General features: G+C 59.6%; 1 protein-coding gene across 1 annotated transcript in view; it reads right to left on the bottom strand.

Annotated features, from left to right (window-relative positions):
• LASP1 (LIM and SH3 protein 1) overlaps positions 1-23,195 on the bottom strand; it is a 27,275-nt gene extending 4,080 nt beyond the window's left edge. The window contains exons 1-4 of the mRNA XM_038168684.2: positions 23,034-23,195; positions 19,065-19,159; positions 7,254-7,338; positions 778-885 (exon numbers count right to left, since the gene is read on the bottom strand). Of these exons, the coding sequence (XP_038024612.2) occupies positions 778-885; positions 7,254-7,338; positions 19,065-19,159; positions 23,034-23,102 (357 nt within the window). The 5' untranslated portion in view covers positions 23,103-23,195. The remainder of the gene's footprint in view (positions 1-777; positions 886-7,253; positions 7,339-19,064; positions 19,160-23,033) is intronic.

Here is a 23,195-nt window from a genome sequence, read left to right as displayed (position 1 = left end):
AGCGCACGTCGTGCCCGGGGGGCTGCGGGGAAGGAGGAGGTGGGCTGGGTGCTGGGGCTGGGGGGAGCTTGGTGCCTGCCCCGCTTCCAAGCTTGGTCCCACCGGGTCCTGCTCTGGGCACCGCAGACCCCAAAAGGGGCAGGGAGCTCCTGTGGGGAAACCCAAACCCGAGAGGTTTCTCCAGCTCGGCTGCATCTCCGGGGGCATCTGAGCGAGGAGCCAGCCCCCAGCCCTGCCTGCTGCTAGGCCGGGTTTTGCAACAGCTCCCGGCGGTTTGATAAGGAACAAACTCGACTTTCACTATCAGGGAAAGGTGAATTAACCCTCGGCACGCTGCTGAAGGCTTCTGAGCTCCCTTGCCACAACGCCTGCAGTACAGGGCTGAGCTTGGGAAGGGGAGAAGCTCCCAGCCTGAGGCAGCAGCTGCAGGAGCGCATCCTCCTCTCCCCATGGCAGCATCCATCCCTCCATCCCTCCATCCATCCCTCCATCCCTCCATCCATCCCTCCGTGCCCATCTTATCACCTCCTAAAAGAACCAGCAGCTGGATGTGGATGGAGGGTGCAGGACGCAGCACAACCTGTGGGGCCAGCTGCCCCCCACCTCGGACACGGGGCTGCTCCTTTCGGAAGGGAGCGGGGTCCCTCGCAGACCCAGGAGGGAACTCAGCTTCCAGGAGGCTGAGCGAGGACGGAGATGCTGCCCTCAGAAACCCCCCTCCCCATGCAGCTGCCCCCGGCCTCCTCGGCAGTGGCACAGAGATCAGAGGCTACTCACGTTGCTGATCTGATCCTGAGTCTTTTTGATTCTCTGCAGCTCCGGGGTGTCAGCCACCACGCTGAAGCCTTTTCCCTTGTTCTTCTCAAACTCCTCCTTGTAGCGAATCTGGGCGGAATGGAGGAAAAAAAAACAACACAGATTTAGCCATGGGGGAAACCCAGCGCGCACGCAGCAGCTGTGTTCAGCAGGACAGGACCTCACCGTGACCCACACTCTTCGTGACAAGCAGCAGCTTTGTAGCTGGGCCTCTGCCTTGCTCTGGAGACCCCCTCACGTACCCAGTAAGAGCAAATCGGGGCACTGCCAGGAGCCGAGGCACACCAACAGCTTCCCATGCACCGACTGCTCTGCTTTCTCCTTCAGCAGGGGCTGGGCTGACTTGGATTTAGGCTGAATTCCCCCCGTGGCCTCGCAGAGCACAAGTCGCACGGCACAGATCACCTCATCCGTGGCAACCCGCCTGCTTGGGAGCCCCAAGGATTTCGTGAGCTACGCCCATAGGAGAGCAGCTCTGTGCCGGGGACGTTCAGCAGCCTCTGGAATCGACCCAGCACGGCTACAGCCAAGGCAGGGCGTGGGGACGGAGGCCAGCAGCACACAAACATCCTCCTTTCTGTCTGCCAGACACTGACGTCAGCATCTCTCCCATCACACCCAGGAGCCGAAAAGTCCCGTTTTTACTCGCTCCCCCCTTTTTTTTATTATTTATTTTAAACAGCTTTACACATCTTTAGGACCCAGGCTTCCAGCTGCCCTGCGGCACGGAGCCGACGCAGCGCCCCGGCCCCGGGTGTCGCTGCGCCCTCGCCCCACTGCTGCGGAAGCAGAAGCACCTTCTGCGGATGCCCAAAGCCAACCGCTGCCTCGATTGCTCCGAAAGGGAAGGAAACGCTGAGCAGCTGCTTGGCCAGCTCCGACCAGCGGCTTTGCTGCCATCCAGCCCCCCAGCAGCCGGGTGCTCGGCTCGCCCTGCGCGCCGCGGGTTGTCGCTGGAGCAGAAAGGTCACCTCCGCCTCCGGGGCAGGAGGAATAAACCTTTCGCCACCCCTGCAAGGGGGGCAGAGCAGCCTGGTGGTGCGTGCGCGATGCTGGGCTGAGATGAGGGCGCAGAGCCTGATGGAGAGGGCTGGGAGGGAGCAGACACTGCTCCCTGGGCAAGTGCTGGTCCCAGTAGGGTCAGGCACCGACTGGTGTGTGTGTGGCCGGCTTCCTGCAATCCTCCCCGTCCTGCAGGGGGGTGGCTGCCTGCCACAGACAGACGGATGGACGGACAGACAGCTGGGAAGCTGGGCTGGCCCCACAAAGGAGTGTGTAGGAGCAGAGCCGAGCCTGCGGGTCGGCCCCAAAGGCACACGTGGCTCCGAGATAAGGCTGGGAGGCAGCGCCATGGGGGAGGCACGATAACGCTGATTTCTTCCCCAAAATGCTGCCACGGAGGCGCTGCCCCAAGCCTCGCTGGGTTGCATCCCGCTGGGTCTGGGAGCACCTCGCAGGAGAGGCCCCACCAGCTCCAGAGGGGACGCGCAGGGGTCAGACCCCGCAGCTTCCACCCCTGTGGGGGGCACGGAGCGGGCCCCCACCTGGAGAGGGGGGCAAAACCAGGCAGGAGGCGAGGGAAAAGGAGATGCCAGGGAAAAGGAGACGCCCCAGCCCCTGCTCCAGGGCACCAAACACGTCCTTATCCCACAAAGCCAGGAGAAATCAAAGCTTTGGAAGCTCGTCAGAGCCTCTGCCCCCGCTTCAGAGCCACGGCAGGGATGGTCTGAGCCACGAGTCAGGTTAGATTTCCAGCTCAGAAGTGACGTTAAAAGGCAAAGGTTTAATGAACCAGGCTGCGGTGCCTACCCGGGGAGGATATTAATGAAACCAAGATGCCAAAGCACATCAGAGAGGAACGCAGGAGACTGATTTCAAGGCAGAAGCCTCTGCTGGCTTGAAAGCAGCGAGAAGAGGAGAAAAACTTCCCTGGCTGGGGTGAGGAACCCATCTCGAACACGATGAGGAGGGAAGCAGCAGCACCACGGCGCTGAGCACCAGGCACAAGGAGCCAGAGGTTAAGGGAGCTGCTACAGAGCCCAGGGGACCCCCGGAGAGGGGGCAGGAGGGGTGAAATTGCCAGCCCCAGGGGGCTGCGTTGGTCCTTTATCCGTGCTGCTTTCCATCCAGGCTCTTTTCTTTGGGATCTCCGCAGCCTGCCTGTGGGATGCTGTCCCTGCCATCGTGCTGGGGATGCTGCTTAGAGCAGCACCAACCTCCCCAAATCTCACCCCATGCACGGGGGGTGCCTGATGCTGGTCCCTGGGGCAGGTTAACCCAGGAGCTGGGCTCCGTGCCACCAGGTCCGAGCACTGGGGACAGCACCAGGAGCAGGAGAGGAAGAGCAGGGGTCAGGGGGGAGCCGCTGCCCTTCCTGGCTCTGCTGCAGCACGGCCAGGTCCTGCGGGGCTGCAGCCACGGCCGGAAAGGAGGGAGGAAGTGCTCAGAAACGGCGATTTTCTGCTGCTCCCTGCCCTTATATGGGCAGCATCGCTGTCTGCGCCGGGCTAGGCCAGGTTTGGGCACCCGCTGCAGGGTGCAGGGACGAGGGGCAGAGGGACCCCCCCCTTTGCAGCCTGGCCACGCAGAGCACGGCCACGTGTCTGGCATCCTTCTCCCCTCCATCCCTCAAAATCTCGAGCCCAAGTGACCCTGGGCGATGGAGGGAGATAAATGCAGGGGGCTCAGAGCTGCCTCTCATCCAGGGGCTGTATTTAAGAGCCCAGTGACACAGAAAGGGCCAGGACCATGAGACTTCCAGACCCACACCCCCGCCTCGCCCCATAATAAAACAGGATCCACGCTAACATCCCTGTAGGAGCTAGAGGAAGGCTTCTTGCAGCCCCTCACGGGTCCCAGCTCAAACAAATTAAACCAGCGCCCACGTCCCCGTCGCTGCCAGCAGCTCCCCGAGGTGCCAGCCATGCTGCTGCAGGAAGGAAACGCTGGGGACAGGAGGGGACAGGAGGGCTACCTGCCTCCCACACCCCCACAGCCTCCACCCTCGGGCAGGAAAAGCTGCCTCCGGAGCTCCCAATTTGAGGAGTTTGAGAGGAGCCACAGAACGGCAACCCTGCAATTTGCTTGCCGCACGTGGGCTGCGAGAGGAGGCTGCAGGCGTAAAAGCTGTCACTTTGGGGACTTATTTAGCTGCAGGAGGTATTATTATCCAGCGTCTGCCAGTGACCGGAACAGAAGACGCCCTCTCGGCACACAAACAGAGGGCACGGGGACGTGCACGAAGCTGCTCCAGCTCCACAAAGCTGTCCTGACACCACCCCGTGCGTGCGGTGGCTCCTCCAGCCCCACCAGGGTGGGACGGGAGCATTTTGGGTGGATCGAGCTCCTCGGGGACACCCGCACGCACAGCAGCTCTGCAGGAAGGGCGAAGCTGCTGGGGAGCAGGGTTGTTTTTTTTGCTCCTGCAATCAGAACCCTCTGCGGAGGACACAGCCCCACAAATTTCCTTACCCTAAAGCAGCTCCCAGCCACGGCAGCTCTGCAGGGATGTGACGAGGGCTGAGTTTGGCTGTAAATGTTGGCGTGGAGGCGAGGTGTGGCTGTTCACATAACCCTGACCTCGCTCCACCAGGGATTTTACCACTACACCTGCGTGCAGAGCCCTGCCTGCCCCAGCAGCGTTAGCCAGGATGCACTTTTGGGGTGGCATTTGAACCTCTCAGGTGGCATTTGAACCGGCAACCTGCAGCACAAAAGCCTCCCTGTGAGGCTGTCAGCACAGCCCAGCCAGCAAGCTCTTTGCAAGCCTCTCCCCATGTCAGCTACCAGCTCCAGTTTGCAGGGCTGAGCCCTGCTGCCTGCCCTGGAGGGGCTGGAGGTGACCTTCGCTGGTCCTGGAGGGTTTGCCCAGCTCCTGCAGTTACCAGGAGAGGCTGTCAATGAAAGAGGAGCGGCTGCATTTCAGCTGGAGTGCTTCAAGAAACACAAAAAACGTTTGCCTCTTGGAAAATAGGAGACTCCCTTTGTAGGCAGAACAAAGGCAGGGAGGAATTAAGATCTTATCTGAAGTGATTCAGGATCTCTCCTCCCTGCAGGGCTGAGGCAGTTTCCACCTGATTTGTCGGTGCCATCTCCCACTGTCACCTCCGTCCCTGTCCCCATCCCCTCCTCCTGGGCTGCCTGTGCCCGCTGCACAGCCTCCTCTCGCTCCTGCTCCCACAAATCGTATTTTCAGCACATCCCCGTGTGAGACCAGCACCGAAAAGGTGCGGTGCTGGTGTCCGAGGGGCTTCAACACCCTTCCTGCATCCCAGCCCCTCTGCTGTTCACATGCAGCCAGGTTCCTGAGCCCTTTGCCAGGCAGCTCGAGGGGAGCAGGGCCAGCAGCTGGCACCTCCTCGAGTGCTCTGGCACCTCCTTCACCCGTTTCTCAGCCCCTTGGCCCCGTGGCAGTGTCCCCAAGGAAGCTGTCCCCGTCACAGCGCTGCCGAGAGCTGTGCTCGGAGCTCTGCTGCACCTCCCACAAGGAACAGCAGTTGCCAAGCACTTGGGATCTTGAAGTTGGTGTAAAATGTCTGTTCCAGCCCCTTCCTTTAAAAGGGGCCGTGCAGACGATGCACTGGAAGCCGCCATGCTGGTCGGCTGCCTTTTGGTGCTGTGTAGGATGGGGATGCAGCTCCATGGGGGCTCCCCCTGCTCAGGGCACTGTCCCTGGAACCTCCCCTGCTCCTGGGTGGCTGCTCCAGTCGGGCACGGATGTCTGGGTCTCTGCACAGCTCCCCAGACACTTGGTTAACAGGGAAATGGGGTGAGTAAGACCCTGCAACAACCTCACGGAGAGGAGAGAAACCTAGTTTTGCTTCCAGCACAGCACGCACCGCAAGGAGCTGAAAGTCCCAGCGAGCTACAGAAAAGCCCCGGCAGTGCAGAGCACGCTGCCGCCCTCCCTGGGGTCTCCTTTAATAAGTAAGAACTAATGAAGAGCCTGAGTTCATTGTAAAAACAGCACTGGATACTCCAGAGCATTTGGTACAGCGTTATCTTGATTGTTACCATGGAAAAGCAGCCGTGTCCCTTTAGCAGCTCCGTGAAGCACAAAGCAAGCCCGGGGCTGAGCTCTGGCTCCCTGCTCGAGCCAAACCACGTTTGTGCAAGCCAGGAGCTGTTGGGCAACCCGCTCCGAGGAGCAGAGCTTGCCAAAGCAGAGGTTTCAAAACTCGGCGCTGGCTGTGTGGGCACCGCCAGCTCCGGCTGCTAACAGGTGAGGTCCCGATTTCCCCCTCCTCCAGCAGGAAGCACGCCCGAGCAGTTTGCTTTTTTTTTTTTTTTTTCAGCTCCTGGCACTCCCAGGCTAATGGGGAAGAAAGGAAGGTCGCCGTGTCCTTCAGAGCACAGCCGGGAGAGGAACGCGCCGATCCCAGATGTCTGCTCACCCTGAGCCCACCGCCAGGGCAAATCCTGTGCCGTCCACCCTCTGTCCAGACCTTCTGTGGACCAGCACGGCTGGCACGCTGAGCTGAGCCAACACGCCTTGCTGACAGCTCTCCGGGCAGTCTTTTTGCCCCTTCCCATTGAAGGAAAAATAATTAAATGGATTCCCAGAATGGTTGCCACATCCTGTGTTCTCCTCAGAGGCTGTGACTCAAGCCAGAATTGCCCCCGGATGCGTTTTCTTCCACTGCAGCGCACTCCGAGCACACGTTGCAGCTGTACAACAAAGCTCACGACCACAGCTCAGGACCACGTCGAGTGCTTTGGGCTCAGCCGTGCCCCAGGAACGCCAATTCTGGGTGCAGTGAAGTCTCACAAAGAGAGGCCATCCACCAAGGCCGCCTGTCCTGCGCTGGTCTTGCCCTTCCAAGGCACAAAGCTTCTTTGAAGCAGCATCACTCGCAGCTCCCTCTCATATCCTCAGTGCCCTGGAGTAGGCAGGAAAGCAGATTGCTCCTGCGCCCCCCCAGGAGCCGAGCAGCTCCCCCTGCACCACCAGAAGTTATCAGGGTGAGCACCCAGCCCAGAGCCGTGCGTCAGGGCTGGGGACTTCTGCTGACCCAGGGACACCTCGAGGGTACAAAACAGAACGCGCCTGGACAACACCCCTCTCAGACAGGCTCCTCTCTTCCCTCTGGAGAAAGAGATCTTGGTCTGTGCCAGTCCTTATCCCTTCTATCTGTTTATTTCTGCTTGCCAGCGCTTTCCAGCCCTACAACACCTGGGTTTACCTGAAATACTCGCCTACAGAGCCTGTCCAGATGAGGCCATTTGCCATTTCACCTGATTGCGTTGCTGGGTGCCAGGAGGGAAAAAAAAACAGTGCAAGACATGGACGTGAGCAGGAGAGGCAGACCGTGGGCCGGACCCTTCCCACCACCAGGGAGGAACAGAACAGCAAAAGCTCAGATGTGTGAGACACGAGAAGAGGAGCCCAGCCCCAAAATTGCTGTGCAAGGGCGTTGGGGAAGCACCAGCGCGCTCACCTGGCTCTGCAGCTCGCTCTGCTGCTTCAGGCGCAGGTTCTCGGGAGTGTCTGCCACCATGGTGAAGGACTGCTTCGGGTAGTGTCTGGGGAGGGAAAGCAGATCGTTAAAGCAGATCGTTAAAGCAGATCGTTAGCCCACGGTGCTCCTGCAGGCCACCTCCACTCCCCCCTGACCCCATGAGAGCTCCGACACGGGGCCACGGCCACGGGACAGCGGCGATGCCACCGGGTGTGCTGCCCTGCACCCCGAAGCAGGCACATTTCTCATGATAACTGCAGCTGAAGCCCATCAGCAGCTTGATCAGGGAAAGGGGAAGGGGAGGATTTCCTCCCCCGCAGAGGGGGATGGCTTTCCAGGGCTGTAGCGTTCTGGTTTCTGGACAGACCTTAGCACATCTCCATCGAGACCTTCAATTTTTCATTAACCAGTCCTCAGGGTAACATCAGGCCAAGTAAATGCTACGAACGCCCTGGTTTTACAACAAGACTTTGGTTTTGCTTCACCATCTCTGTTGGGAAGGGTCAGAGGGAGGAGGGCGACTCTTCACTTGCTGATTTTACCCAAATCACAGACAATTTACCCTCACATCACGGCCTGCTGACTGCAGAGCATCGCAGCCCCGGCATAAACCATGTCAGCACAACCGTGCCTGTCCCGGGGGCACGGGCTGTGCTTCTTATCTACTCCACTTCTGCGTGCTCGGGGAACGCTCAGGGCACGCCTGAAATGGGAGCAGGAGGCAGGAGACCTCCGCCGCGGCCTGGCTGCGAGCCCAGCAGCGATTATTCTGAAAGTGCCACGGAGCAGTTTCTGAAGAGCAGACACAGCCCTCGCTGCGGACATAAATCAGCAGTTGGAAGAACTCAGGGGCTGGCAGAAAGCAAAATATCTGATCCCAACGCTGGAGGTTGCTACGAGGCCCCTCCGAGCAGACCGGGAACCTTCACGTGGCCACCTCCAGACCCATGGGAGGTGTGGAAAAAAAAAAGCAGGAGGCAAAGCAGTGCTGCAAGAGGGGGTGTTCAGCGGGTGAAATCCCTCATTAGGCTTGGAAAGAGCCTGGCAGCAGGCTCCGAGAGGCAGCAGGATGCTTCAGCACGAGTGTCCTGGTGCTGGTCCTGCCCTTGGGGTCAGGCACACCACAGGATGCCCTCTCCCCACCGTCCTGCCCCATGCACAGCCCACAAGCGGCACGGAGGAAGCTTTACAGCACAGGAACACCCGCAGGATGCTCAGTGCAGGCCGCCCCCGTGTCAAGCTCCATGCACCAAGCCCCCCGGGAAGTGCCCACGGAGGAAACCCGACGCTGAACGGATGGAAACTGCTCTCATGGGACGGAAAGGAAACCAAAGACGTCCCACGGCAGCACTTAGGGTTTGTAACTCAAGTAGCAGAGAGCAAGGAGGGGGAAAACGGCCTTCACAAAGGGCCGGAGGTTTCCCTTTCGCATGATTTAAAGCAGGACTCGTGGTGTGGTGGCACAGAAAGGGTTTTAGGAAGCCAGTTCCTAGCACAGCGCTGTGGCCGGGAGGCACAGGCCGCAGCAGCCCTGGGTTGTGTTTACCACAGAGCTGTGCTTCAGCTTGGTTTCACTTTCAAACATGCAAGAACTGGGCTAGAATCTCCTGAAAAGGGCAACCGAGCCATCGCCCACCACAGAGGCTCCTTGGGGTGACAGAGGCCTGCAGCTCCACAGGGGTTTGAAGGCTTTTAGCACGGTGCTGACCCCAATCTCAGGGCTGTAACTCAGCCTGGGCAGCCTCCAGGTCCCACATCTCCACCAGTATAGCCCAACTGGTGCCTGAACCAAGCTCTCCAGGGTTATGGCAGCTCCAGGAGCCACGGCTCCTGCCCCTTCCCAGGCCATGAGACGTTTTGTGGGTCTCAGGCCCTCGGGCTGCACTCCGGGAGCTTGCGTGCTGCAGCGTTAGCAATCGTCTATTTACAGAATCAGCATTAGCACCTCTGTCTGAGGCTAACCAAAATGTGGCCAGCTGAGGGTAAGTTAGCAGAAAGCCGGCTGCAGGGGGAGGAATCTGTCTGAAAACTGCTGGCCTCCGAGCAGGGCAGCAGCAGACACAGCCACAGACCTGCAAGAGCAGCACACACACCTCATAAAGCAGCAATGCAGGAAGCTCGAGAATAAAAATAGACTCCTCCTGAGCCTCGCTGAAAAAATAAAGAGAACCCTCCATGTGCACACAGAAACCAAGCAGATGCAGATGTGGTTTGCAGAAAGGGGAAAAGACAACTCAGCAAGCAGCAGCTCGCTGCCTGCCCCCCTCTCCCCAGCCCTGCAGCGTCTGGGATAGCAGGGGACAGACCTGGGCAGCCTCCAAAAACACAGCACCACGGCAGCCCGGCTGTCCTGCCGGCCTCGGCGAGGTCCCAGCCAGCCCCCAACCGAGCACCGTGAGGCCGGACCCGTGCCAAGTGAGCCCAAAGCAACCCTAACACAGCCCCCCGCAGACGTCTGGCGACAGGAGAGACCGAAAAGCACAAGAAGCAGCTTTAGACAGCAGATCACCGACTGCTTCGAGGATATACTTTAATCTCTGTTTAGATTAATCTGATTAGAGGGGATATAATACCGTGTGCTGGGGCTCCGTTCCCCACTCCTGCTGGGAACTGCCACGGGAAGGCTTCACGCCGGGGTACGGTGTCAGGGCACAGACCTCTCCATGCTGCTTCCCGGGGAAATTTCGGCCTTGAGACTCCGGTAACAATAAAATCTGATCCTCCACGAGGGCCCAGTGCTCACCAGGAGCAACGGACACCGCAGAACCGGGTGTGTTTTTGCCATTTACTTAAGTGCTCACGTGGAAACGGAGCTCTTGCCGTTCTGGCCATCGCTTCTGCTCTCCCAGCAGCTAAATCAGCAGCACGAACATTGTGTGGGTGCTGCCCGGACCCACCCAATGGCTCTGCTATGGCCACTGCTCAGAGCTGCACCCACGGACCACATTTTAGAAGCAGCAAATCAACCTCAGACGCGTTGGGACCAAATCCACGCCAGCTGCTGTCTGCTGCTAAGGGATGAGCAGCCTGGGGGGCTGAAAAGGAGGGGGGGGGTGCCTGCGTACACGGCACCAGCCTGTGGTTAGCAAGAACGGGCCTTGGACCAGGCAGTGCCAACCCCATAAGTGCACTGTCTGGGCTCACGGGGCACCGGGGGACAGGGGGAGCCTCAGCTCGTTTCACCCCAGTTACTCACGTCCTGCAGCCCTCGCCTGGGTTTCTTGGAAGTCACCGCCTGACTCACACCGAGGTCAAAGAGAACAAAGCCACTTTTTAAGCACGAATGCAGCTAAACCCCTAACGCCCTCCCCGACAGCTAATTCTCCATTTGGCAAACAAGGTCTTGATGCCAGCAGGCCTTCGGATCAGCCCCAGATCTGCCGTGGGATGGAGCCACAGGCTGTCAGCACCACCAGACAGTGGCACGGAGCTGCACGAAGGGCACACACGGTTCCAGTTGTGCACACCAGCGAGCCTGAGCTGCATTTACGGCTCAGCCACGGCCTGTGAGCTCCGTGCTGTGAGCCTAAATCATCCCATTCCCATGGCAACCGCATCCGATGCTCCGGGCATGCCAATATCGCTCCGAAGGCGAGTCCGAGCAGCAGCCTCCAGGGCAGGAGGAAGGAAACCCCAGGCACTGCAAGGGCTGGGCACCAAGTGACACAAATCCATCCCCGCGGAGCTCAGAGAAACCAAAAAGCCACAGCTGTAGGGCAAAAAAAAATAAAAATAAATCAATCTTCTGCAAGACAGCCAACAGTGCTGCTGCTTTTTCCAGGAGCGCTGTGCCCACAGCAGTCTGTGCCCTGCTGCAGGGCCTGGGGAGGGAGAGGAAGAGATAGGCACAGCCTGCATGGACTATGCCAGAATGAGGTTTCCTCCTCTGTCAGTGAGATTTTGAGGAACCCTCCCAAGGCTTGGGGCAGCCTTCCTCTGCGCCTTGAGCCCCGACAGACCGCTGTGGGGAGGCAGCAGCGACCTGTCCATGCGAGGCATGGGAAGGAACGCACACCTTGAACCATTTCCCTTAATATTAGGCATAATTTTTCCCCAAAGCGTGGCTCGTGAGATCCGCCAGGTAAAGGAAAGGCATTTCAGTCCTCTGGGAATTTCAGGCCAGGAGCTGCTGATTCAGGAGCGGTGACGGCCCCCCCGCCAAAGCCAGCGCTTCCCACTGCTCAGCCAGCACAAACACAGCCGCCCATATCCCCGCAACACGCCGGAGAAGGGAAAGCCATCTCATATGCATGAGAATCAGCCCCAGAAATAGTCGGCAGTAAATTAAATCTTAATGAGAAAGCACCGAGCGAGTTGCCTTGGGTTCGGGGAGAGCGCGGGAGGCAGCGGGCGCGTGGGAACCGGGCGCTTGCTCCCCTGGGATCCACGGGGCTGGTGCTGAGGATGGGATTGGACCGGTCCTGCCCTCCCCAGGGGGGTGGTCTCACGCTGTCCTGCTTCTCCCCCTCCCCATCACCAGGCCCAAAAGGAGGGAGCAGAGTGGGGGGGGGGTCCTTGCTGCCCTCCCCTAGGCGCCACCAACACGTCACCACTCAGCCTGCCTCCAGGCGTGCACCAAAGGCGCATCCTCACGAGCAGGGACCAGCGAGGAAGGCACAAAATGGCTTTCAAAAAAACCAAAAAATAAATTAAAAAAAATAAATAAAAAAAACAGGAACCAGGGGGAATTTCAACAGCCCCGACGCCACCGGGCTCGGCGCCGCACAGAGGTTGCCGAGTCCTTGACGGAGGCGGCTTTTTGCCAGCAGGAGCTCGCCCAGCTGCTGCCAGCAGCTCCAAGCCAGCACCACCACCTTCACGTCCTCCTCCAACACGTGCACGCCCGCCCCGCCGCCCTTTGCTCCTCGCCTCTTCCCCAGAAGCTCATTCCCGAAGTTAAGCCAGCAGGCAGCGAAGCTCGCAAGGAGCAAAAGTCACTCGAATCGACGCTGCAGCCAAGGCGACTGAGCCCTGAAGGGCCAGCAGAAAAACCCTCCGGGCTCCAGGGCCTCTGAACACGACAATCAGCCAAAACCAGGAGCCTTTCCAGAACAAATGGGGGCCAGGAAGAAACAGAAACCACCACGGGAGCTCACGCAGAGGTGCCCTGTTTTTTTCCTCTGGCTGGCACAACCACAGCACCTGGTTTTTGCTCCTGGTTTGGCACAAGCACGGGGCTGCTCTCACCTGCGGGTGCACAGGGAGGGGACAAAACAACCGAGCCCCTGGTGAAGCCCTCCCAGCGAAGCTGCTCCAGCTCTGCCACGGGGCATTTTGTGCTGCATGGTTAAATCAGGTCAGGGGAGTCTTTGCGAGCCAGATCGAGCCGTCTGGCTCCTGCATTAGGGGCTGCTTGGGTGCGTTAGCTCCAAGGCACCTGGAAGCTCACCCCGCTGGTTGCAGCGGCTGTAGGATTACCATGGGATAAGGGTCCGTCTGCTCAGCAGCCCTCCCCCAGCTGGCTTTGCCATCTCCCCCCTGCCACCACAGGGCCCTCGTGCAGCCCGGGGAGACACAAAGCTCCCCTGGTTCTTCCTGAGAACCCCCCCAAAGAGCTGCACGAGCGAAGGCAGGGCTGAGCCAGGGAGCTCCTGGTGCAAGCACACCGGGCACAGCCTTTCCCACGCACTGAGCAGCTCCAGCTCTGGCTTCCCGTGACCCCGAGGCAGACAACCCCGTCAGCAGCTTCCCCTTCCTGCACCCAGCACAGCCATGGGTGTGCCAGCGACCTCAGCTCCGGACCGGTGCAAAATTTGGGCTGCTGGTGTCCCCACCACATCCTAGTGCCTGGGAGCAGCCGCCCCTAAAAGCTGCCCTCCCTGAGAGGCTCCGCTCTGCTCCCTGCCTCCCAGCCGAAAAAAAAGTGGTCTGAGAGCTTTGGGACACGGTTGTGCCACCTCCAGCAGGACTCAGACGTGTGTTTGGCCCCAGCAGGAGATGGCTGGGTGTCTACAAGAGCCTCCCCAGCTCCAAGAGCTGCTTTGTGGCTTGTGTTCAAGCGCAGGCACCACGCAAGTGCCCTCGGCAGACGTGCGGGGTGCTGCCCTGGGTGAGGCCGTGCAGCCCCTTCCCCACCCACAGACCTGCCCCCCCCCCCCGGGGGGGCCACGGCCGCCTCCGTGCAGCTGCCTCGAGGTTTTGGGAAAGAAGAGTTAAACAAAGGAAGTAATAGACCCTGCCTTGCCAGAACGCTCTAAGTTCACATCCTGCCTTTCAAAGACTCGCCGATTCCTGGGGACAAGCTTAAAAAAAATATAAACTTTTTATTTTTTTTTAAAAAAAAAGCAGCACCATGCCACTTCGCAGAAGGCTTGCAAACATCCCACCCATGAAAGAGAAAGGCGGCGCGGGGAGATTTCGGTTCCTCCCAGCACTTTCAGGGAAGAGGCTGCCAAAATGGCTGGGTCCAGCTCTCCACGTGTGCAGCCGCCGCCTCCCCCCCAGCATCTGCTTGCAGCCTGCCCGAGGCGGGTGTGCGAGCTCAGCGCCACCCCACAGGGCTCTGCTGCTCCCATTCCCACCGTCCAGCTGCCAGGATGGGGGAGGCAGAAGGAAAAAAAAAAAAAACAACAAAAAAAACCCTCGCCCCCAGCTCCCCTCGGCTGTCCGGGTGCTGAGCAGGGCGCAGCGCTGTCCCCCCCCCTCACCCAGGGGCTCTGCCAGCAGGTAGCAGAGGGTGTCGCAGAGCAGAAGGGAAAGCAGTCTGCTTCAGGAACCTGCTTCGAGCCACAGGGGAAAGGTTTGAAGTGAAAGCAGCAGCACACGGGGAAGCCAGCGGTCACTTTTGGAATCGGCCCCACTCACCACGCTGCCCCCGTCCCGTCCCCGAGCCCCCAAAACAGAGCGGTGCCTGTCCAACCCCCCCACACACTACAGACAGGGCTCAGAGGAGCTGTTTATGGGAACGGGGCAGGCGTCACAACGGTGCTGTGTTTTTCCACCAGGTTTTTGGCCCCAGGCGTGGATAAATAAGTTCGGATAAATAAGATCAGGAAAGTCAACAGCCAGCCACAGCCGCCCCCACCCCACGCGGCGAGCTCTGTGCCAGGCAAACCTTGGTGCAGCCTCAACCAAAACCCCCCCAGGGCTCTGTGGGTGCTGCCCCCTGCCCAGGGCAGGGCAAGGGGCTCTGCTTGAGCCCCCCAATGTGGGGTGAGCTCTGATGCTGCTGCTGGGGGCACAGGGAAGCCACCTGCTGCACGAGGAGGACCCCGGATCACAGATGCCCTGAGTAATGGGATCATGTAACTCGGAGAACAAGCTCACCTGCCATCTGCTTTGTCCCAAACAACACGGCAGCATCCTATTGACACTGCTCCTACCTGAGCTGGAGCACATCTCCCCCCCCTCCAGGCTCCAGGAGGCAGGGAGCCCACGTGCACCAGGTGGTGATAATGCCCTGGGATCTATTGAGAAGAAATCCGGCAAGGTGGGGGGAGCCGGGAGGCACCCTGGGGTCTGCCCCCAGCTCCTGCTTCTGGAGAGGGTTTTGTGCACGGGGACATCGCTGTTTGATGTGAGCAAGGCAGGCACCGGCCATGGAGGAGGCACCGGCCATGGAGGAGGCACCAGCAGAGGATGGGGTGGAGGGAAGGTAGCAGGGCCCCTGGGGAGGGATTTTGGGTTTCCACGAACTGACCAGGAAGCCTGGAGCAATAACACCAGCTGCCAGAGGTCCCTGCATCGATCCCAAGTACACAGAGAGCACCTGGAGTCAGCTGCCCTTCCCAGAGAGCAGACATCACACCCCAAAGGGGACAGATTTTGCACCCCAAAGAGGATTCACCAACATTTGCACCAGGAACACCCCCATTTCCCCAGTCCTGGAGGCACCAGGACAACACGCGGTGCCTGCTCGGAGCCCCACGGCGCACAAAGTGTGCACGCCCAGACAGAAAGCCAGTTATTCTCATCCCGAAACTCGGCACAAATAAAGCATCGGACAAACACCTGGACCGCGTCCCAGCAGCACAGTTGTTCCTCTTTCCCTTCCTGCACCCCCCCCTTAAACTCAGAGGATCACTTATTAGTGTGGTAGGCTGCTACCAGATGGAGCGGCGAGGAGTGCCAAGAACAGATCCCTGGCTCGCTGGGGAACTTGGAGCAGCTCTGCCCACCGCTCGCTAACTTTTTCCAAGCGAGAAGCGAGCCCCAGAGGTATCGGGAAGCTCGCTCCAAATGGAAAGGCCAGGATCGAGTTACTGGGGAGAAATCTGCCAGGGAGGCTCCTCGGGTCGCCACCAGAAGTTTGGGGCTCGTGCCCGAGCGATGCTCCTCGCTAGGTGAGCTGGGGGCTGGCAACGAGGCACATCAACCCCACGGCCCCGATCCCCCCAGGACACGCTCGGCATGAGGAGGACAGCCACCGCCGGGTGTGGTTTATTGCAGGGAAAGGCATCTCCTCCTCGCCGAGACGCTGAAGTCACGCAAGCACAGCAGATGGAGGGAACGGGGACCCTGCTGACACACCTACGTGAGATATTTCTGGCAGCCTCGCGTTGCCTTTAGCCCCTTTGTGAGGAGAGGGGGGGGAAATAAAAAAAATAAAATAAAAAAAAGCAGTTTTCCCCTTCCCCTGCCAACAAGGGGAGCAGCACAGCGCCTGCCTTTGGGGCTCTGCCCCAGATAGCGAGTGGGGTTAGGCGGAGGCGAGCAGGGTCTGGCCAGCAGCACGTGTGAGCCCCCGCAGAGGATGCCGGAGCTGTGCCAAGGTCCCAGGGGGCAGGGGAAGGCCACTCGCTCCCTGCCCACCCAAAATTCACACCCAGCCCCATTTCAGCGGCAGGATGCCAGCACGGAGACGCATCCAGAGCGGTTGCTTTAGCTCCAGCAGGAATTCGTGGGAGCCCAGAGCTCTGCCGTGAAGTCCTGCCTTGTCTAGACGTCCTCTGGAGGGAGATGAGCAGAACAACCTCATCACCGGGCACAGCAGAGGAACCTCCCCTGCCTCCACAGGACAGCAGCCTGGTGCCCGCAGCTGCAGATTTTTAAATCCTGTAGGTATTGCTGCAGAAATTACATCCTGTATATGATGTGTATTTGGGAGCAGCCGGTCCCCTGGACACCCACACAGCCTCCCCTCCACTCTCAGAGGTCTTGCACTACCTGCACAGAGCCCCATCTTGATCCAGAAAGAGGTGGAGGCAGAGAAACTCGCATTAAAAGATGAGCCCAGCCCCAAATGCTGCTTCCAGGGAGCAGCCAGGCACCCCAGCACCCAGCTGAAGCCACAAGGGGAAGGCTGAGGACCCGGTCACATCCCCCAGAGCTCCCCGTGGGCACAGGGAGCTCCCAGCCACCTCCCTGAAAGGCAGCACACAGATTTACTGCTGGGGCAGCGTCACACGGGGAGGAAGCCCAGCCCTCTTCCTCCTGCTCTCTTGAAGAAAGAAACTTCAGAATTTGGCAGCCGGCCACGGCTCGAACAGAGGAGACCCTGTGCTAGGGCACGTTCAGAAGAACAGCCTCCTCCTGGCCAGCACTAACGTTGCTTTTCCTCCCCCCACTGCTGCTCGGGGACAGAAGATGTCGCCCCCCCAGCCCCCGTGGGAAGGATGAGACCCTCGGGGGCAGCTCTGGGTTCACCTTGCCCAGCCCTTTCTTCCTCCCCAGGATATTCAAGGCCACCATGGGTCCCAGCTGGAGGGGCTGGGTGGGAACAAGCCCTGTCCCTGCAGCTCCCTGCACCCCGCTATGGGTGCTGGCCCCATGCAGCCCCCAGCCCGGGGGGGCAAGGACCATGCCAGCAGCCCCCAGCCGCTCTCAGTTCCCTCCACGGCCAGGCCAAGCAGGAAAAAGAGAACCAAAGGCAGATTTCCATGCGCCATCTGAGCACCTTGGGGGTAGCGGCGAGCCAGGCAGCTCCGGAGGGAGGCTGCTGAAGGGTTAAGGCAGCGAGCGGCATCAAAGGGAGCTCTGAGCAGAGGGGGGTGAGAAGCTGAGATGGGTCGGGGTTGCGCAGACTCCTTGGAATCTCAGGAATTTCCCATTATTATCCCACTTCCCTTGCAGCAGCGTGGAGGGAGAAAGCACTGGAGGGACCCCAGGGCCCTGCTTGTGGCCAGGCTCAGAGCTGCCAGCGCTGGCCTCGGGGCGCAGGGGAGGACAAGGTTCAGGGCAAGGAGGAGAGCTCGGGGGGGCTCAGAGATCTGCTGCTCACTGCAAACCAAGGCCCCCCAAGCTCTCAGATCCCAGCCTGGCTGCTCTCCCACCACAGCAGATTTGGGGACCCGCAGAGCCACAGAACTGGCGCTGGGGAGCCCCAGCAGCTCAGTCCCCCCCGCACCATGCCATCACGGCAGGGGTTTTCCTTCCACCTTTAAGGCAGGAGTTCTGAGCTGGTGCCAGGGGCCCCCACTACAAGAATGAGGGTTATTTGCTGCTTTTCACACCACTGCCACTTGAGGTAGGGTCCCAGGACACAGCATTACCAGCAGATTTGGACGCCGCATGCCTCACCCCATCCTGTTTGCCCACCAGGGACGGGTCACAGCCACCACGAGCACGTGGTGCCAGCAGTAAGCGAGCTGAAGGGGAAGTTTTTCTGCCAGAGCACCATTGATTGGTGAACTTATGGCTTCTCCTTTCCATTCTTAGACATTAAGATGATTAATACCCATCTTACAAGGATGTTGTCAGGATTACAGTTTTTAAAGCACTCCGCGAACGGAACCTGCTGTACGAGAGCTTAGTGTCACATTATCTAATTTTCCTTCTCAGGCCTGTTAATATATCAGAAGCTGCTACAAAAACCTTACTGCAGAGGTGCTTCACCCACATTAACATGCACAGCAAGCACACTTTTACTTACCTCCGGGCTGAGCAGGGACTAGCTGCCATGACCCAGCCCCGGAACCCAGAGAGCTATCGCTGTTGGACTTCAACACACGAGCACGCTGGGCTACCCTTAAATCTCCTGCCTCCAGTGATCATAAACTGCAGAGGAACTGACTAAGGAGAACTTTAAAAACCCGACACAAAGGCAGCATTGATGTTTTTATGCAAAGCTTCCTGCCTAAACAAACTGCGCGCTGCACATCCCATTTAAGACCTCCTCGAGTGAAAAACCAGCCTCAGAAGGGAGCGCTGGCTTGGAGTCACCCCTTAGTGCTCAGAAAGTCTTTGTCAGCGCTACCACGCACAGCCAAGGGTCTTCTCTGGAGAAGAAAAAACAATCATGGGGACCTGCAAGCACCAAAGAGAAGCAGGGAGCTGAGGAGCAGTGCAGCCAGACACTCATGCTGCTCCTGCCCCACACGCTGCTCCCAGGGCAGGTGGCAGCAGGCGAGGGTGAAGGCACTGGGCTGTCACCCCCCACAGGCTGCAGTGACACCCCCGTGCCCCGTTTCTCTGTCCCCAGGCACCTGCATTCAGCTGGGGGCACAAGCACCTTCTCGGTTCCTCGCCCTTTCCAGGGATGGAGGCTCGCAGGTTAAGAGCAGCTCCACGTAAAAGCCTGCCTGCATCTGAATTTTATCCACCGTTGGTCTGGAACTCAGAGCAGAGGCCATCGGCTGGCATTTCTGGTGGCACAGGTAGCTTAACGGGGCTTTAACCAGCCTGTGTCACCCCATCAAACCAGTCTGCATCCCCCTGCAGTCAGAGCTTCATCTGTACTTCCAGGAAACGCTGCAGAGCAGTGGGGAAAGACCCCTCCTGCTGAGTGAGGTCAGGACTCCCCGTGCCCCACATTTCAGGGCATTGAGCCCAGTGTTTGAGAGGGAGGAGGGTCCAGCAACCCCCTCAGCACCCCCAGACCCAGCACAGCCCCAGGAGGCAGCGGATACTCACGCGTTGCAATACGGCTTCTTCTCGTAGCCCTTGTAGTTTTTCATGTTTAGGGTCATCTTGCAGATCTCGCAGTGGAAACATGCTTTATGCCAGAACTGCAAACAGATGAGAGAAGCATTAGCACGAGCGACTTGCTGTTCCGATGGGACGTGGCCCTGCCCTGCACAATTCGAACTCAGGGGCTCCTTCAGATGAGACGGCGCTGACATCCCCGACCCCAGCAAGACCCAAGGATTGACAATTCTCTTAGCAGTTTAGGACAAAGCAAATCCCCCCCTCTGCCAACGTGTCTTATCTCACCAGGGCAGCAACACGTATGGCTTAGCATTACAGCAGCACGCTGCCTTATCTCCAGATCGGGAATTCACTGGGCTAGGCCAAATCCAAGAAGGGAGACCGTCAGCAGAGTTAACAGCTGTGGTTCGCAGGCTTCAAAGTTACCGCTTTGGGTTTTTCTGCTGATGTGAGCCAAGAGATAGCCAGAAGAGCAGGTCAGGTGAGGCTGCACAGAGATGCTGAGCCAAGGAAACGAAGATAACGAAGGAAAAGTTCTCGTGAGAAGCAGGGGGACCAACGCAGGTGTCCCAAAGGTCCTCATCACCCTCCTGTGGGCTCAGTGGCTCACCCCAGCCCTCGCAGAGCCCTACAGCCCCCCGAGATGCTGGGTGACCCCACGCACGTCTCCCCAGGCAATAAGATATTTGCCAGGCACCCCATGGGGAGAGCAGGCTGGGTCAGGAACAGGTTGAGTTCAGGAAAAGAGACTGGCAAGCAAGGAAAGGTGGTTTCTAAAGCAAAGCAGGCCTAGGGTTGTGTCACATCGCAGGTGAGGGAGCCACCCCCAAACCAACATTATGCACGGGTGACCAGAAGTGTAAAAAGGAAGAAGAAAGAGGAGGAGTTTTAATGAAAAAAAGAGGATGCTGTAGCACAGGAAAAACACAAAAACACAGCAGATGAGATGGGAGAGCCTGGTGAGACCCGCTCAGAGCTGCTTCATCGGGGAGCCAGCCAGGGCTCTGAGTCAGGCTACGCTGAGCAGCCACGGGGAGAACAGCTGGCAGCAGCTGCTGCGCTTTCCACCTTCAGCTTTTTCCACCCTCCAGCTTCTCCAAAGTCGTTTTCCAGTGCCGGCTGGGCGCTCTGCAGAGAGACCAGCCGAAGCCCTTGTGCCACCTAAGCCCAGGTACCACACCCCGAGCACAAACACGGCCGCGCTGGCGGGCGATGACTCAGCCGAGCAGGACAATTTGCTGCCTCGTTTCAGTTGCTCAGAGCAACATATTTGTTCTTTTCCTCCAGTTACACGAGTTCCTCCACAGCCTGCTGCTAGAGGGGCTCTGGCTGCGTCGCTCTGTGCCAGCACCTTGCCCCTAGCTTGCATCCAGCCCACAGGGGATTTTTCTTCCCCTCTCCTCTCCAGGCTTTCGGACTGGACAGAGAAATCAACAGCTGAGGCCCCAGAGTTTTTGAGGCCTCCTGAAAGTTGCAACCTTTCAGCTGTGTTATTGCCACCCCACAGGCAGCTCAGGGCCCTTTGAAGGCCCTGGAGAGGCTGGGGTGCCTGGAGACCCCCCCAGCCTCTGTGCTGGGAAGGCTGGGGTGCCTGGAGACCCCCCCAGCCTCTGTGCTGGGAAGGCTGGGGTGCCTGGAGACCCCCCCAACCTCTGAGCCTCGCTGCCTCTGAATTATCTCACCCCTAACAGCATCACCACCGGGTCCAGGAACCTCAACCAGCCCCAACGAGGAGGCTGTAGGGCCTCCAGCCAGCACAAGACCAGCACCCACAGAGGCTCCCCTCCACCACCGCAGAGAAGGGGGACAAGCTTCAGAGAGCTTTCCGCAGGAGCATCGACCCAAATCCAAGCTTAAAATGCTCTGAGCACCCGGAGCAGGCCCCAGGTCCGACCACACAGCTCGCCGTGCCTGCAGGCCGGGCTCCACCGGCACCAACCCGCTGCCATCCAGGCCGGGCGCTCTCCGGGCACGCAGCGCTTTGAGCACCGCCACTTGTGGCAGATAAGGGACAGGGCTCACAGCCAGGGTGTCCTGCACCCATTTCGCAGTCCTGCACCCATTTCACAGCTCGTGCTGCAGCTGCAGAGCATCCTCTTGGCAGGCAAACCACAGCAGCACACCCGGGAGCAAGCTCAGGAGCCGGCACCACCCGAGAGGCGGAGGATTGAGACGCCATCAGGAAAGACTAACGGGGCTGGGGACACTCCTAACGAGGTTTTCATAATGAGGTTTCACACATTAAGGGCAAAGCCTGGTTTCTGCTTGTTTTAAAGTCACCCAGCACAGCACCCGGTGGCGGGATGGGGTGGGGGGAAAAAGGACGGGCACTGCCCGGTGCCCACACGGGGCCTTCACCCCTCGCAGGGTGTCGACATCGGAAGGGGAGAGGCAGAACTTCGCCCCACGCAGCCTCCCTTCGGCTGCCGCTTTTCTAAAGCCCAGCGGAGAAGCAACTTTTTCCGCATTTGCTGCGAGCCTGAGAGGAGAAGCTGGGAGCTGCCCTTCCTGGTCTCACTACCAAGACGCCGGGGACAAAATCAAACAACATCTGCCCGTCGCACGCCAGCAGAGGCAGGGAAAGCCTCCGAGCCTCCGTGCAGCCTCGCACACCTCTCCTCCCAGGAGCTTTTCATGCCTGCTGCCTTGGGTCCAACTCCAGCCTTGTGCAAACAGCCCCGGAGCTGCCCTTCAGACTTTGCTCGGGGCAGAGCGAAGCAAGGGGGACATCCACGCTAATAAAACTGCTTGTCCCGGGCTCTCACGGGAGGCGGCCGGGCTTTTCGGCAGCCAGGGGTGCCCCGGGAAGGATTAACGGGGAGCTCAATGGGGGAGCTGCTTTGTTAGGGGGTGCTGTAGGGCAGGAGGGGACTCGGAGCAGAGGCCCCAAAAGCAAGGGGTGACTGCTACAGCTGGCTGCTTGCCCCCAAAAGAGCTAGAATACGTGGAGCGAGGACACGGTACGAGGACGCACATTACTCATGCCTTGATGGCAGAGCACAATTGCCAGCTCAGAAGTAGCACAGAAGCCAGAGGCTGCCTGCACAGGGAGAGGCGACGTGCCAGCCCCATTCCCTTCCAGTTACCCCCACCTCAGAGCCCCCCCCGGGGGACACTGGGCTGAGAGCGGAGCACGAAGCCCTTCCCAGCTCAAAGAAGGAAGGGGGGGGCAGGGTGGGGGGCAACATCATCCCTGAAAAATGCGAGGAATAGGGTCTGCCGAGCTGAGGAATGTCGCCGCTGAGATCTTTGCATTCTTGGAGTTACTTTTTTTAGTCTCTGCTCGGATGGTCCCAAAAGCCCGGGGCAGGAGGAGGAGGAGGAAGAGGAGGAGGAGGAAGAGGAGAGCAGCTCTGCTCGCTGGAAGGGGGGTCCTGGGGTGGGGGGGGGCCACGGAGCCCCGGTGGCAGCCGGAGGACAGCGAGGGATCGAGGCTCGACCTCCTCTTCTTCCTCCTCCTCCTCTTCCTCCTCCAGGCTTGAGGCCAGACCCCGACAGCACCCAAGGAGGGGGGGGGCGGGGGGGCGTCGCGGTTAAAGCACCCCCACGGGGAACCCGGAGCCGGGAGGCAGCGAGCGGAACCGGAGACTTAAAATAAATAAATAACCAAAAAAAAAACAACAACCATATATATATATATATATATTTTTAAGAAAAAGCACATAAAATAGCAAAAAAAATCCGGCGTTAACGCGAACCAGATGCGGCTCCCGGGGGGCAGCCCCCGCTGCCGCTCCCCACCCGGCCGGGACTGCACCCCCCCGGACCCCCCCCCCATCCAGATCGCCCCCTCCCCATCCAGGTAGCCCCCCCCGGATCCAGGTCGCCCCCTCCCCATCCCCAGATCGCCACCCCCCGGTACCGGGAGCCCCGGGGGCGTCCAGCACGGAGCGTGGCTGAGAAAATACCCCCCCCCCCGGGACCCTCTCCCCCTTGTGCCCCCCCCGTGCCCACCTTGTCGAGGCAGTTGACCTTCTCGGTGGGGTACACGATCTTCCCGCAGCGGGCGCAGTTGGGGTTCATGGCCGGGGCTCCGCTGCCGCCCGCCGCCGCCGCCGCTTCTGAGCCGCCGCCCGCGCCCCGCTCCGATAAATAGGGGGGGGGGGGGACGGAACG

This window comes from Anas platyrhynchos, chromosome 28 (genome assembly GCF_047663525.1).
Source record: "Anas platyrhynchos isolate ZD024472 breed Pekin duck chromosome 28, IASCAAS_PekinDuck_T2T, whole genome shotgun sequence".
NCBI classification, from domain to species: Eukaryota; Metazoa; Chordata; class Aves; order Anseriformes; family Anatidae; genus Anas; species Anas platyrhynchos.
This window is presented reverse-complemented; position numbering and strand designations above follow the sequence as displayed.